Below are 15,263 nucleotides of genomic sequence, written 5' to 3' on the forward strand. Positions count from 1 at the left end.
TCATGCATGAACACCACTATCTAGTAAAATCATGCGACAGATATAAAGAGGAGATGAACTTCTCTCATGCTTTGTCTCCCTAGACGTTGACTTATTATCAGCTAGTAAATGAAGAGTATAGTATTCTAAAGGACAGAGGGGGAAAACACATGGAAAGCATTAGTATTTGAAATACATGCATTCATTTTCGTCTAAAATAAAGACTTTTATACCCACATGTGAACTTTACTGTTTGCGACAAAATCTTTTCATACACATTGTAGCAAAATTGTTCAAAGAAGGATTGAAATTTTATAAAAAATGTGCCATGCGCCGTCGTCGTATCAAAGGATCATGCTCTACCAAATGGGCCGTTTCAGGGTTTGTTTAAACCTTAATAAGAAACATTATTTATCTTTTTGGGCTTTCAAACGTTTATGAAAATCAAGCTATATAGGGTGGAGGACTGGGAAAAAATCCGGACCTGAACAATCGAACCGAACCCAATCTAAAAGAGTAATATCGACTCTAAACCGAAATAAATTAAATATCCGAATGGATTCAAAATTTCGTATTTAGAGAACTGAAACCGAACCCGACCGAACCGAAATATTTCAGGTACCCAGTTATATCCGAAATATATTAATATAACTATATATATGTATTATTTTTAAATTAATGTATATTAAAAATATTCAAAATATATAAGATATGTTTAAATTGTCCAAAATACTTGAAAATATATACAAATAGTCAAAGTACATATCTAAAATAGCTAAAGTATATTAAAAACAACAAAAAATACTTAAAATATCAATTGATTCTCATCCAAATATTCAAATCAAACCAATTTATATGTTAATTTATGTATTTTGACATATGTTATTCAAAATTATATGATTTCATTTATAGATTTTGAGAAATTTAAAGTATATAATGAATTTTAAAATTTTAAAAACAATTTAAATGGGTTATCCGAACGGCAAAGATCCGAACGAACCCGAACCAAAATGTAGAAATATCTGAATGGAGCTAAAATCTTTGAATCCGAGACTCGAATATACCTGAACCGAATCCGAATGGGTACCCGAGAACGCCCACCCTGGAACGTGGTAGTTCGAAACGCCACCCTAGAACGTGGTCTTCTTCATCCCCAGGTATCTTGCGTTATCCAAACGAACACACTTGTCAGTCCTTTTTCTTCGCGATAGAAATGGCTTCTCAATCTTTTACTTTGGCGAATCTAAGGATCTCCCAAATCGATTCTTTCTACAGTCAGAAACCATCTTCTGGAATACACTTCTTCTCCACAAGAAATCCAGTAAAATCCCTGAACCTGACGAATCCATGGATGGCCGGTGATTCTTCTCTCTCTCTGGATTCTTCCGCCTCCGTCTTGCGAACTAACTCGACAACGCGCAGAAAGATCCGAATCGCCGTCGTTGCCAGCTTACCCACCGCGTAGGTTTCTTCGATTTACGTTGATCAATTTTGAGTTCTCCCTCGTCTAACTTACAAGACTTTGTGTGCTCGATTCTGATTACAGGAATCCAGAATCTGCGGTTTCTGATGCGAAAAAGCCCAAGTAAGTGTTGTTCTTGAAGTTGAATTAGGGTTTCTTTAAGAAAGTTGAGGGTAATGTTCAATGTATAGATGGTCGTGGAGAGGAATCAAATCATTTGCAATGGGAGAGCTCGAAGCTAGGAAGCTCAAGTATCCCAACACTGGTACTGAATCACTTCTCATGGGTATCTTGATTGAAGGTACTTGTTGTTTACTTCTTGATTATCAAAGTGATTGGTATTGGAGTTAATCTAGTGTTCAATCTGATGAGCAGGGACTAGTTTTACTTCCAAATTCTTGAGGGCGCATAAGATAACTCTTTACAAAGTTCGTGAAGAAACTATCAAGTTACTAGGGAAAGCAGATTTGTATTCCTTCAGCCCTGAACATCCTCCTTTAACCCAAGATGCTCAAAGAGCTCTTGACTCAGCTGTCAATCAGAATCTCAAAGCAGGTTTTGTTCTCCCTTCTAACTCAAACTTGGTGAATCTCCTCTTATGCCAGCTGAGTTTTATTAGAGCAACATTACTTGTTTTTATGTGGGTCGAGAGATTGAATGTCTGTTAATCTCTTAGCTTACATGTCTTCATGTCCTTTGCTACTTTAATCTTGCCGCAAGATTTTAAGACAATCTTAAGTAACGTCGTTTCATTGCTCTATTGTTACAGGTGGTATTGGGGAAATAATGCCAGCCCATATATTGCTGGGAGTCTGGTGTGAAGTTGAATCTCCAGGTCACAAGATACTGGCAACTCTTGGTTTCACTGATGAAAAAGCTAAAGAGTTAGAGTCCTTTGCCTCTGAATCTGGATTTCTAGATGAATAGTGTGTTTGTTACATTTATCATCCTCCATTTATGCCATCTTAATTTTCATACTAAAGCCTCCAAATTTATGGTTGCAGTTTGCAATGATGTTCTTATCTGTTCATCCTACTGATTCTTAATTTTCACTTCTTTGCTTTTGCCTAACAGACTTTAAGCTCTTCCACAAAAATTACGATCCTTGAGATTAAGTGTAATCTTCTCGCCTTTGCCATTTCTTTCTGCTGTCTGTTTTTTTTTTTAAGACTAGAAACAGTTACACAATGTAAATGTGACTACTAATCCCACGGTTATGAACCAACCCACTGAACCTGCTGAAAGGAACCCAAATTTTTTAGTTTACGGTTTAGGTTTGGATTATAGGTTGTGAACTGATTAGAAAGTTTATAGAATTAACTCGGTTATTGGTTTGGTTAGTTTTGTATTTTTTTCATTTTATTCTAACCAAATTATACCATTTTCTACCGAATCATTACAAAAATAAAATTAACCGAACAACTGAAATTAAACATGACTACATAAAAAGTGCACGTACATTTTGAGTTTACATTTATAGTCACTTTGCGCTAGAGACATTGTGTGAAAAATCATTAATTTTGTAGTTAGATTTTAACTGAATAATGTAAGCTCAAGGAATAATATTTGATATATCTCAACTATGTAATTTCTTTTTACCTATCACATTTTATCATGTACCAAGACTTAAGGGCAACATTATTGGTGTCCCTAATTTTTAGGTCCTTAGATTAGTTTAATCTTATTTTGATGTTAAGGACAAAAGTTAGGGACAATCCAAAATAATAGGATTATTGGTAGGACTTTTTGGTGTATCTTAGCAAATTAATTATTTATTTTAATTAGTAATGACATATAAAAGATAAATTTAAAATAAAACATATAACATTAAACTTGAAAACATGAGAAAATTACAAAGGTGAAGCATCGTCACAACAAAAAAAAATATCAGTATACTTTTGCGCAAGTATAACAAGCTCCTAATGCATTTCACATGTATATGAACATATTTAGTCAATCAAAACTATGAGAGAATTATGAACAATTAGCATAAACGCATGAACAATTTTGTTTACTCGATCAAAAGAATTCACATATGAGAAATTTAGCATTAAAACCAACTGAGAAAAAAATTACACACCATCACAATTACAAACCATCACAATCAGGAAGCATCGTCACAACAAAAAAAATATCAAACCCAGACGTAGATAGATCAACTCATCAATACTAAGCTCTATATCGCACAAAAAAAAAAATCAAACCAAGACGGAGATAGAAGAAACACAAACCTGGTTTCAATTGGATCGCCGTCGAGAGAGAGATAATAGGGAGACGCCGAGAATGATTTCCACACCGAAACTCGTCTTTCCCCTACAAACACGATGCATGCAACGAAATCGTCACAACAGAGAGAAGAGCACATACCTCGTCTATATTCGATTTGGCGGAGAAGTCTTCGATTAAACGACTGATCGGTGTCGTCGCGTCGAAAATCGCCGTCGTCGTGTCGAAATCGCCGTCGAAATAGAGAGAAAGGAGTCGAGACCAAGATTATTCGAAACCGACCTTCGTGTTTCCTCTACCCCTTTCGGGTTTCCAATCAAACCGTGCCACGTGCTCTTTAAGGATGAGGTTTGACACTTCTTAATTAACCCACGTCTCTCTTCTATTCTCTTATTTTTGATTTATTTTTCGGCCCGTTTCGCCTAAGGACGGCCTGCTGGGACGCCGATAATGTTGGCCTAACAATGCCAATGCAGATGCTTTACATAAGGTGTAGCTCTGCTAGAGCTCCATAACTCTGTCTGAGTTTTTTTAATTTAACGAAGGTTTGTTCAAAAAAGGTAATAAATTGTAACAACAAGAGATCTAAACCTTGATTTTAGAATTAGGTAGTAGTATTGTGTGGCTAAGATGTAAAATAGAAATAAAAACAAAATAATTGGTACAAAATAATAATGGAGCTACACTTCATGTTATATCCTTAACTGATATCTACTTTCATATTTTTAAAATATACTCCATATGTTTCTAAAAGATCCATATTCTAATTTTTTCACATATTTTAATAAAACACATTAAATTTACATAAATTTTTGTGTTTATTTTCTTTCCACAATTTTAAACTAATAAAAAATCAATTAGTGCAATTAAGATTTTTGAATTTTGCAATTAGTTAATAAAGCATGCATTGAAAATGTAAAAAAAATGAATCTTTTAGAAACAAAATTTTTCTTTAGAATATGTATTTTTAAGGAACGGAGGGAGTATAAATTAATATTGTAAAAAACTAAAATATGATGAACATCGTATAGTGGACAAAGTGTGAATAATTTACTGGAGATAATATGATGTGTATATGGATGAATTTTGACAAATTAATTGTTGATGGAGAAGTTGTGAACAAATAAAATATGGAAAGTGAAATTATGGACGCTGAATTGTACATAATAGTTGTTGTGGATCTGGGCAGTGATCGGGAGATTTTTGATATGTTTTCTATCAGTCTGATAAAGACAATGGTTGAGACCATCGACCATCCTGGGAAGTGAATTCGTGCTACAATCAAGGGTCCTTCGAGTAAAAACCATCGACCATGTCCAAAAGATTGATCAATCACATATCAAGATCAATTAGATCTAATCAATCATCTTGCATATACTCTCTGCCAGGTCCGAATATTGATGTGCAAGTTCTCCCGCTGCTTCATGATGTCGGTAGAGCCACAGCTTGCCGGCATCGGGCTTCTCCACCTCCGTGTCTTCCTCTCGCAGCTCTTCTCGTTTCAAGCTCACGTTTTCTGTCACCCATTGCTCCGATGGATCCAACTTGGTCGAACGTTTCTACAGCCGTTTTTTTCTTCTCTGGAGGCTCCCGATATGTGAATCTATTTACCTCATTTGCTCACTGTCTCCTCCTTTCTGGTCCGTCCCCACTACGACTAAGATCTGTGTTTCTAAACCTCAGATCTGTAAATCCCAACCTCTCCATTCTGGTGCTTTTCCAGCTTACAGAACCTCCCGTCAACCTCACCGCAAGCTCAACTTCAAACCACAATTTTCGACGTCTCGACCTCCTGTGTTCGAGGGGTTCCACATATAACTCGATTTTCAGATTCAGATTCTTGTTGGTCCATGCATCTGTGCTCTCCGCCGTCTCCACCTACTACACTCTTGGGCTTCAGCCTGCTTTGTTCCTATCCACACCAAGCAGCAGATCGGAGGTCCAATCCGATGTCTCTCCACTCACTGAACCTATCCCAACCGCTTGTCAGTCGCCGCCGCTCTGGCTACACCATTCTTCACTTCCCAACGAGGTCAATCCGTTACTTCTCTTGGGCTGGTGGGCCATCACATAGTTATTATGAGCCTGATAAGCCCAGTGAACTTTATTCTTCGGGTTCTCAGCCCATTAACTTCACAGCACATAATTTTATGGCCACGAGTTACCATCTTGATCACCTCTAGCATCCTTCTCTTTGGAGAAGCAAACCTTTTTCTCTATTCATCTATTGCGTCCTTTTAAGGAGTATTTCCCTTAAATGGAATTGTCTATCCATATCTGTAACCGTTTTGCTATCTTGTGTAGCGGTCCATTCGGGGCCTAAAGTTACAACGGATTTTGTCCTGACAATATTCAGAGGTGCGGATTGAATGCAAATGTCACAATTTAAAGTGACCAAATCTCAAGTTTCCGACGGTGCCGTGAAACTGTTTCAACGCACTCAACTTTTACTTTGAATTCACTGTTTCTCTATCTAAGAGCTCTAGCTATTTTTTATGTTGTAATGTTTTATGTTTGTGGAGTTTTAATCAACTCTCTCTCCTATTATGGTCCGAATGTTTGAGTTTGCTTAATGAAATGAAAGTTGTGCTCTAGAAAAAAAATTAATCATTTTGCATACTAATAAAAATCTCACCTTTCTAAAAAACCAATTAAAATTTTTTAAAAAAAATCACTAGAGGATGGTTAATAATGTAACATCTTGAAACAACAAAATCTTAAAAAGAATCACCAATCAAAAAATATAAAATTCAAAATCTCTTATTACAAAATGTGAGATCTTGAAAAGTTGACTTACCGTCTTTTTAAAGGAGGCAACAAAAATAGAAGCAAAGTAGAGGCGGTTGGGTATGAGCTGAGTTTGTGATGTTGAAACTGGGTTTGACTTCATGTTTTGGTTTCTCAAACACTATTAGGAATTGAGTTATTGAAACTGAGAAAAAGATAAGAAAGTTCTGAAAGTGAAAAAGATGATGAGGGAAAATATCGATGTTGAACATGTAAATTAAAAAAAAAAAAGTTGTGCTCAGGTTAAATAATAGTTAGTAATATATTTAGACTAGACTGAGGGCAATTTAGGTTTATCATATCAAAGTGTGTGAATGTTATAAAGTGACTGATAGTGTAATTGATAACCAGAAATGTGCATCTGAACCTAATTTTCTCAAAAATAGAAGTATGAAATGTAACCACCACTATACAAATTTAGCGGTAAATTTCCAAATTTAGCCATAATTTAATTGAAAAACGGAAAATTTTGGTTCAGTTTAGTAACAAAATTGAAAAACTTAATTGACTGAAACCAAACCCAAGCAAAATAATACCTGAAAAGGGATTCATTAATGTTTGGTTCTCATGTTTAATAAAGATGTTTTATGTGAGGCTCCGCTAGTAATGCATCTCAACTTTGTAGATGATGTTCTCCTATTCTTTGATGGAGAGGAGTCATCACTTAAAGGTTTCTCCAAATCATTGATGATTTTAAGCAAGTTTCTGGTTTGGGTCTAAAATTCTAAATAAGACTAAAATAGTGGTATTCTTTGATGGATGTTAGAGTCATAGGAGCAGGGCAATAACGTTTATCTCTTGGTCTACAACATGGCTCTTTCTCTATTCGTTGTCTCGGTGTACCATTAACTACTCGAAAACTCAGGAAATAGGACAACCAACCCTTGTTAGATAGGCTCAACTCTCAGTTTTCTTCTTGGACTATCAAGCACGTTTCTTTCATAGGGATATTGAACATTTGGAAGTATGTCATACACTCCACGGTTATGTTTTGATGTTCTATTTTCTTGCTACAAAACCAATGTCTTAAGAAAATAGAGCAGATGTGCAGTAGTTTTCTCTAGGAAAGTGCTTCTAACAATGCTCAAAGGGAGGCAAAAATTAGTTCAGAATCAGTTTGTACCTCCAACAAAGTGGATGACTTGGTTTGAGGAGGCTTGTGGACTGGAACAAATTCCTTGAGCTAAAGCTGATTTGGTTAATTTTTGTGGCCTCGAGTTCTCTTTTGGTCTAGTCGATAAGACTGCATTTGATTGGTGATCAGTATTTTTGGAATGTGGACTCTTCTAGAGCAGGCAGTTGGATTAGGAAGAGGCTTTGCAAGCTCTGTACTCTTGCTTGCCGGTTTTTTATGTACGAAGTTGATCAAGTATCTCGGCAAAGACTTGGCTTGATAATCAGACTCGACATGGTCCACTGTCACAACAAACATGAGATAGAGGCCCAAGTGTTTCCAGTATGCCTCTTATTTTATTGTTGATGAAGATATTCAAAATGGTAGTTGGTTGGTGAGTGAGTCCCAGAATAGGAGCCATGTAATCAATCTTCTCAAGAACCCTCTGTGAGAGGTAATAATAATAATTAAGATTTAAAATAATAATTTTAAAATAGTTTCAAAAAAGAATATTCATATTTAAAATAAAAAATAAAAAAGAAGAATTTCGAAATAAAAGTTTCAAAAAGTTAAAAGATCTTTCCATTCAAAAACTTTTTTTGATATATATATATATATTATTTATTTAGATATATATTATATTTATATTTCTATAGAGTAAAAGTATATTCAACGATGTATTTTAATAGACTTTAAATCTAAACACAACCTATCATAATTCGAGTGATGATTTTAAATTCTATTTTAAAATCTAGTGTTATTCAACGTTTAAGGATTTTAAAATTCTTTGTATTTTCAATTGATTTCAAATCATCTCTTATAGAGTCTCATGAATAAATAAGTGAACTTAAAGTTCAAGGCATACTACAGAGATTTTAGAATTCTTTTAAATTATCTTAAAATTTTAAAATTTGATGGAATGCAAAACATTAGTAATTGATTTTAAATCACAGATTGAATAACACCCCTTAAGAGTTTTTTACCTGTTTAATGAAACTTTTTCGGGTCATTTTCCTCCTTGTGTATTTTTGGGTCAAACATATCCATTTTAAGATCTTTTAGGAGATTTGCTTTGTGTGTGTGTGTGTTTAACGCGTATTAAAAATATATTAAAACTTGATTATAAAAAAGGAATTGGCAAAATAAGACATGTTGAACTTTAGTGTATCAATTCACTTTGTTATGATTAGTTGGAGGGAAAAGGATGTTCACTAATGTTAATACAAGATTACCCTTAGATTAATAAAAATACTTAATTAAAATAAATTATAGTAGTTATTAACAAGGTCGGCTTATACACTTGATAGACCCTGGGGCAAAAATTTTAATTAGGCCTCCAACATATAAAAACTTGCTACTTATAAAACTGTTACTACAACTAAAATACTAAACAACCAACAACTCTTTCATTTCTTTGTCTCCATTACTCATTTTCCTAGAATAATAAGCATCTGAAAACATCTAGAGCTCTTACGTAAGGTAAACACAAGATTCAATTCTTCTTCAAGAAAAAAAAACTTTTCCAAACAATAAAAAATTATTTCATTTTATTTTATTATCAAGTTTATTCCACCTTGTATTATAGATTTCCTAAAAATGAGTAAACCTGAAATTAGAGAAAAAAAAACTTGAAAAGTCAGTTAGACCATTCACACACTAATTATTTATAGTTCGTCATATTAAGATGATATATAGGAACGTTGGATGTGGCAAAAAATATATGGAGACAAAGTATAAATTGGATCATAAACAAACATGATTTTTCTCAGATATTTTTCAAATGAAAATTGTGTGAACACAAAAATATATGCCATATCATAGATCAATGATCTCAAAACGAAATCTTACCAGAGCGACTAGGGTGATCAAATTCAAGTGTTTGATGTTACAAAAATTCTGATATTTAGGGAAGGAAGATGAAAGGTTTTGTGAGAACAAGTTAAATGAAAAAAGAAGAACAAGAAACCGTAAATAATATGTGGACATTTTACAAGGTTAACTAATTTTTTTAATGGGCCCCTTACTTTCTGGACTCCGTGGCTATGTATATTCTTCTTAAACACACGGCACAGTGACAGTGCATATGAGTCTTGAAAACATCTGCCACACTTTAAATAATTACATGGTTAACTAAAATTTGTTTTATGGGGCCCTTACCTCGTGGGCCCTGGGGGCGGTGCACCCATTGTCCATTCCTCTAAACTGGCCCTGAATGGCGCATGTACTATACTGCACTATTATTATATATCTAGAAACATAATTTATTGATATTAAAGAACTTTCGATATTTCTAAAGATACATATTTGACCATATACGTTTTGGCAACTAGTAAAATTTATTAGTCAAAACTCATATTCGTAAATATATTTATGAAGTATTTGAATATTTTCACCTATATATATACTTTATACATATAAGATTTACAAGTTAAGAAAAACACACTAGTTCAAACCAAAATAAATAAAGATCAAAGTTCTCACCAAGTGTTTAGAAAAATTGTTGATGGCTGGTGATCAAATCATGCATGCACAACCTGAAGTTTTAGGTATAAGTGAGAAATTCTTGGATACGAGTTTGGTTTTCGATTAATGAAAAACATATATCCCTAATATTTTTTTCTTTATTTCTAGCTATTGATGAAACCAATAACTATTTGAATGGTATATTATGGAAGTTATGTGCTGGACCTCTGTTTGATACTCCAGAAGTTGGAGAGAAAGTATATTACTTTCCCCAGGGGCATATAGAGCAGGCAATATTTTTTTATCTTTTTTGAAACTTTTATATCATTTCACTTATATTTTAATTTGTAAGACTTACTCAACAATTTGATGGTATTACCAGCTAGTTTCCTCTATGAACGAAGATCTTTTTCAACTAAAACCAATTTTTGATATTCCTTAAAAAATTTGTTGTAATGTTTTTAGTATCAACCTTAAGGTATGCCTCTTTGATTATATATGTTTCTTATTTATAAAATACAGATGATGTAAAATGACTTAGACTCTTACTGATATTGTTTCCGGTATATTTTATCTATGTTCGTAGGTAGAGACCAATACTAATGAAATTTATGCAGAAGTTTCTTTGGTGTCGGATATATCTGTGAGTAGAAAAATAAAATTTATTTATTTTAACATTAGTTCTTCTTACAATCCCTTTTAAGTAATTTAATAAATTCTATGTTCTCAGGATGTTGAAATCCCTATTCCTAAAAACGAAAACAACATACAAAACATTAACTATTTCACCAAGGTGTCAAGTGCTTCTGATACCCACACAAATGGTGGTTTTGTTTTGTATAAAAGACATGCCATTGACTGTCTTCCCCTGTTGGTAATTACCCTGGGCTTACATTAACTCATATTGTAAATCCTTATATAAAATTTTGGATTTAATGTTTTTAGGATATGTCTCAGCTAACCACAAGTCAAGAGATAATTGCTAAAGATATTTATGGTCATGAATGGAGTTTTAAACACACTTTAAGCGGTGACCATTCTATGTTTCATTTCAAAATTTGTGAGTACTTATTACTGATCTATATTATGTTTACAAACAAGCAACTAGGTACACCAAAAAACATCTTTTCACATCTGGTTGGAATGAGTTTGCAAAAAGAAAAAAACTGGTTGCTGTAGACTCTTTTGTATTCCTTCGGTATATATATCCGTTTTGCCATTTTCGATCTCTTTCTTTCCTTCAATTTGTATTTTAACTACTTGTTATCCTAGAGGAGAGAATGGGGAATCACGAGTTGGTATCAGTAAAGCAGCTCATCATCAACGCAACATACCAACATCTTTAATTTCAAAACAGAGTATGCACCATAGTGTGGTTGCTACTGCACTGAATGCTATTAAAAACAAATGTATGTTCGTTGTGTTATATAAGCCAAGGTAATAATTGTTTTACTCTAATTAAACTTTATGTAAATAGTTTATTGAAAATATATTTTTATTTATTTGATGTGATGATATGAGGTCGAGCCAATTCCTTGTCAACTTCGAAAAATTTGTAGACAGAGTGAATAACAAGTTTAGTATAGGCTCCAAATTTTCGATGAAGTTCGAAGGAAAAGATCTAAATGAAATAAGGTGAATCTTAAACATTTATTTTATTTTATTTTTTCAAAATATGATTACTTACACAAATGATTTTACTACAATAGATACAATGGAACAATAGTAGGAGTAAGAGATTTCTCCACTCATTGGAAGGATTCAGAATGGCGAAGTATAAAAGTAAGAATAGTATTAGTTCCACTTACATATATTATTTTAGAATATATATTAAAAAGAGTAATATATAATATCCAATAACTCTATTTTATAGGTGCAATGGGATGAAGGTGCAACAATTCCAAGACTTGATAAGGTATCTCCATGGGAGATTGAGCTGTTAACACATTCATCAAAAATATTCAAGTCAGATGATCTAAAACATAAACGTCAAATCGAAGTACATGAGTTTGGTATGTAAACATTACTCTATAAGTTAAAACTTGTTTGTGAATTCTTTATCATTCTATTGATGTGTATAGGTTAAAAAATGTGGGCTCCTACCTTGTCCCAAGGCCAAGAATTTAGACAATCGAGCATACAATCTTCCATGAGATTCTCATTCCCTACCATCTACAGTGAGCAAATGATTCAAGCAATGAAAGAAACGTCAACCACAACCGCAACTACTAGCTGCAGACCGTTTGGAGTTGATCTAATGGTTCCCGCTATAACAAAGGATCCAGTGGAACCTATTGACTCATACAAAAAATTTAAGATTTCTAAAATCTTTGAAAACGAAAGGGTTGACCATGTCGAAGCTAAAAGTCGTACTAAGGTATGAAAAAGATCACCATCTTCTTATTTTTTACTTACTATTCAAGTTTTAAACTATTTATTATGTACAACCCAAACATTAGAAAACGTAGACTTTAGTAAAAGGTTATGTTGTGTGGTAAATTATATATATATATATGTGTGTGTGTGTGTGTGTTCTTTCATCGACAGTTTTATTCTAAAATTAGATTTTGATTAAAATTGCATAATTTTCAATAGACTGAAATTACTATAATTTTTGTATTCTCTTGATATGCCTATTGCCCAGGTTCATATGGAAGGTGTCATAGAAAGGACTGTAGATTTAACTATATTTGATGGATACAATCAGTTGATAGATGAACTAGAAAGACTCTTTGATATCAAAGGCGAGTTGCATATGCACAATCAATGGAAAATGTTTTTTATATATGATGATGGAGATATGATGATTCTTGGAGACCATCCCTGGCCGTAAGTTTTCTTTCTTTTCTATTTTTTCTTATTAGTTGCAAAACTTAGTGAGTACTTTTATTACTGTGTAGCAAATTTTGCAATATGGCTAAGGAAATATTCATATGTTCGAAAGAGGATGTCAAGATAGAGATAGCAAATAACAGATTCTTCGAAGGTGATCCAACATTAACAACAACAATCTTACCACCAGATGTCAACAACAATTAGAGAGAGTTTTATTTTAAAAATTAAAACTTGTTTGTTTTTATTATATATTAAATAAAAGAGTTTGAAATTTGTGTAACTTAAACATATATTATGGAGTGTATTGGTATTTGATGATTGGTGTCTTGTCTAGCGGTTGAAGTTTTAAATAAAACAAATATATTTTTTTCTTCTTTTTAATATTTTGTTGACTTGTTTAGTATTGTGTGTGTATGTCTTTTTGTTATTACATATATTATGAGACGTTTGACATTTGATGCCGGCATGTAATCACTTTTCTCAAGAACTCTCTGCAAGAGGTAACATGAATAATTAACTCGGTGGATATGACTTATATAAGGAATCGGAAATGCTACTCCCAAAACTACTTTCACAGCTTCAGAGACTTGGAGTCATCTTCAGGTTCAGCTTCCTTTTTTCAATGGCATTCAAAGCCTCAATCCCAAGCATGGATAGGCTAAAGGGTTGGGGTCTCAATGTTCCCTCAGATTGTCTTATTTGCGCAAGCCACCAAAAGAACAGACAACACATATTTTTGGTTGCTCATATTCCTTTGAGATTTGATATTTCTTCTCGTCCAAACTCCATTAGTGCTGTTATCCAAGCCAGTAAGGTGCATCAACATATTCAGATTGTGCTTCAGGGGGCAAGGAACAGATTGAGCAGGAGCGCAGTCTTTGTAATGAACACCACCGAGCTTATAAACTGTTCCCTTGCTGTATGCACGCCCTAAAGAAGAAAAAATGGAAATGAGTTAGCAGTTAGGTGATTAAACTAAACACCTATCACAGGCAATGGAAATCTACTCAGAATAGCACAGAGTTCACTATATCAATAACTTAGCATTATACCAAACAATTAAGCAAGTTAATCCAGTTGAGGCAAAGAGTTAACTCTGGGAGTCGAAATATGCACAATCAAATAATAGTGAAGAAAACAAAGCTTTTACGGGGGTTTAGTCTGCAAAGCCAATGACAAGTAATCAAAAATATGCAGAAACGAAATAAGATAATACGAAAAACAAACTTAAAACAAGAGACTTTTATTCTGAGTTTATGTATAAGCATTCTAGAGACTGAATCAAACATGATGTTTGTCTGGAAGGGAGATTACAACAGAAATTTAATAAACCGGGCAGTAAAACCTGTCTAAGTTCACTAGAGTAACCACCTATATCAAGAAAACCTATGTGACTTGCAACTCATTTAGCAAAAGAAGAAAATAAAGCCAAAGGTTCGTAATTGCAGAGACTAAGTTTCTTCCCCCTTTCTTCTCTGTCCCGGCTTTGTTTATATACACCTCCAAGATTGCCTGTATTGTCATTTTTGTGTTAATCCATATCTTCCATTTTCTCCCATCTTTCTTTATTTGTCAAGATTTGAGTTTTAACTCTTCCGAAAATCTTTCATTATCATGTTTTCTTCCTTATTCCTCCCCATACAAAGTAAAGAATTGATATACCATGGTTTGTATGAATTTTAACCATGTCATAATTCTGATTTCAGAGTATAAATTATTGTTTTGGATTCATTTTAGGGTCTTTGCAGGTTCATGTACACGTTGGAGAATTTTGGAGATTCTAGAGTAATTTGAGATGCATAACAGTGTTGATGTGTCAGAGGTTTAACACCGGATGGAGGTCTTCCCACCAATGGATTAAGCTCATAATTTTACACAAGATATAGAAACCGATTTAGATTTTAAATTCTGCCGGTTTGAGGTCGATCCATTGGTTAGATAAAAATTTGTCTGCATATTACTCAAGAGTGGTCCGTCTAACGCACGAGAGGAAGCTGCTGAGATTATAGTGTGGTGTCAAGCAACACCACATGGGTACCGAACGCACTACAAAAAAGTCCACATTGATAGCACATTATTATAGCACGTTTTACTAAACTGCTATCGTAGATGAGTTTGAAATTTATGTTTTATATAATAGCATTAGATAAACGCTATGATAGGATGAATCCTAAAATAACATTTAATTAATGTTATTTTTAAAATTAAGTGAGCGAAAAAAAAAACCACTGATTCCGCCAATAATTAGCGGGAAATTATAATTAAGTACCAAAAACATTATTTAAGCGGTTTCAGTAATGTTATCAAAAACATGTAATAGCATTTTTCTAACGCTAAGAAATGCTATTTGAATCCCTAAACCCTAAACATGGTTTTAAACTCTAAACTCTAAAGACA

The 15,263-nt window shown here is 33.5% G+C and overlaps 1 protein-coding gene across 1 annotated transcript; it reads left to right on the forward strand.

Moving 5' to 3' along the window:
* Window positions 1-1,073: 1,073 nt before the first annotated feature.
* Window positions 1,074-2,514, forward strand: LOC106418624 (ATP-dependent Clp protease ATP-binding subunit CLPT2, chloroplastic). The gene is made up of 5 exons (XM_013859363.3): window positions 1,074-1,440; window positions 1,526-1,564; window positions 1,633-1,742; window positions 1,817-1,996; window positions 2,211-2,514. Exons 1-5 carry the CDS (start codon window positions 1,193-1,195, stop codon window positions 2,366-2,368), a joined length of 735 nt encoding a protein of 244 aa, XP_013714817.1. The 5' UTR covers window positions 1,074-1,192; the 3' UTR covers window positions 2,369-2,514.
* The last annotated feature ends 12,749 nt before the right edge of the window (window positions 2,515-15,263 follow it).

This window comes from Brassica napus, chromosome C9, assembly GCF_020379485.1.
Source record: "Brassica napus cultivar Da-Ae chromosome C9, Da-Ae, whole genome shotgun sequence".
NCBI classification, from domain to species: domain Eukaryota; kingdom Viridiplantae; phylum Streptophyta; class Magnoliopsida; order Brassicales; family Brassicaceae; genus Brassica; species Brassica napus.

What these genes read in the sequence shown, in the direction of transcription:
- LOC106418624 (XM_013859363.3), top strand. Translation starts at nt 1,193, where the DNA reads ATGGCTTCTCAATCTTTTACTTTGGCGAATCTAAGGATCTCCCAAATC. An exon ending in CATGGGTATCTTGATTGAAG is followed by an intron (nt 1,743 to 1,816) that starts GTACTTGTTGTT and finishes TCTGATGAGCAG; the next exon opens with GGACTAGTTTTACTTCCAAA. An exon ending in CAATCAGAATCTCAAAGCAG is followed by an intron (nt 1,997 to 2,210) that starts GTTTTGTTCTCC and finishes CTATTGTTACAG; the next exon opens with GTGGTATTGGGGAAATAATG.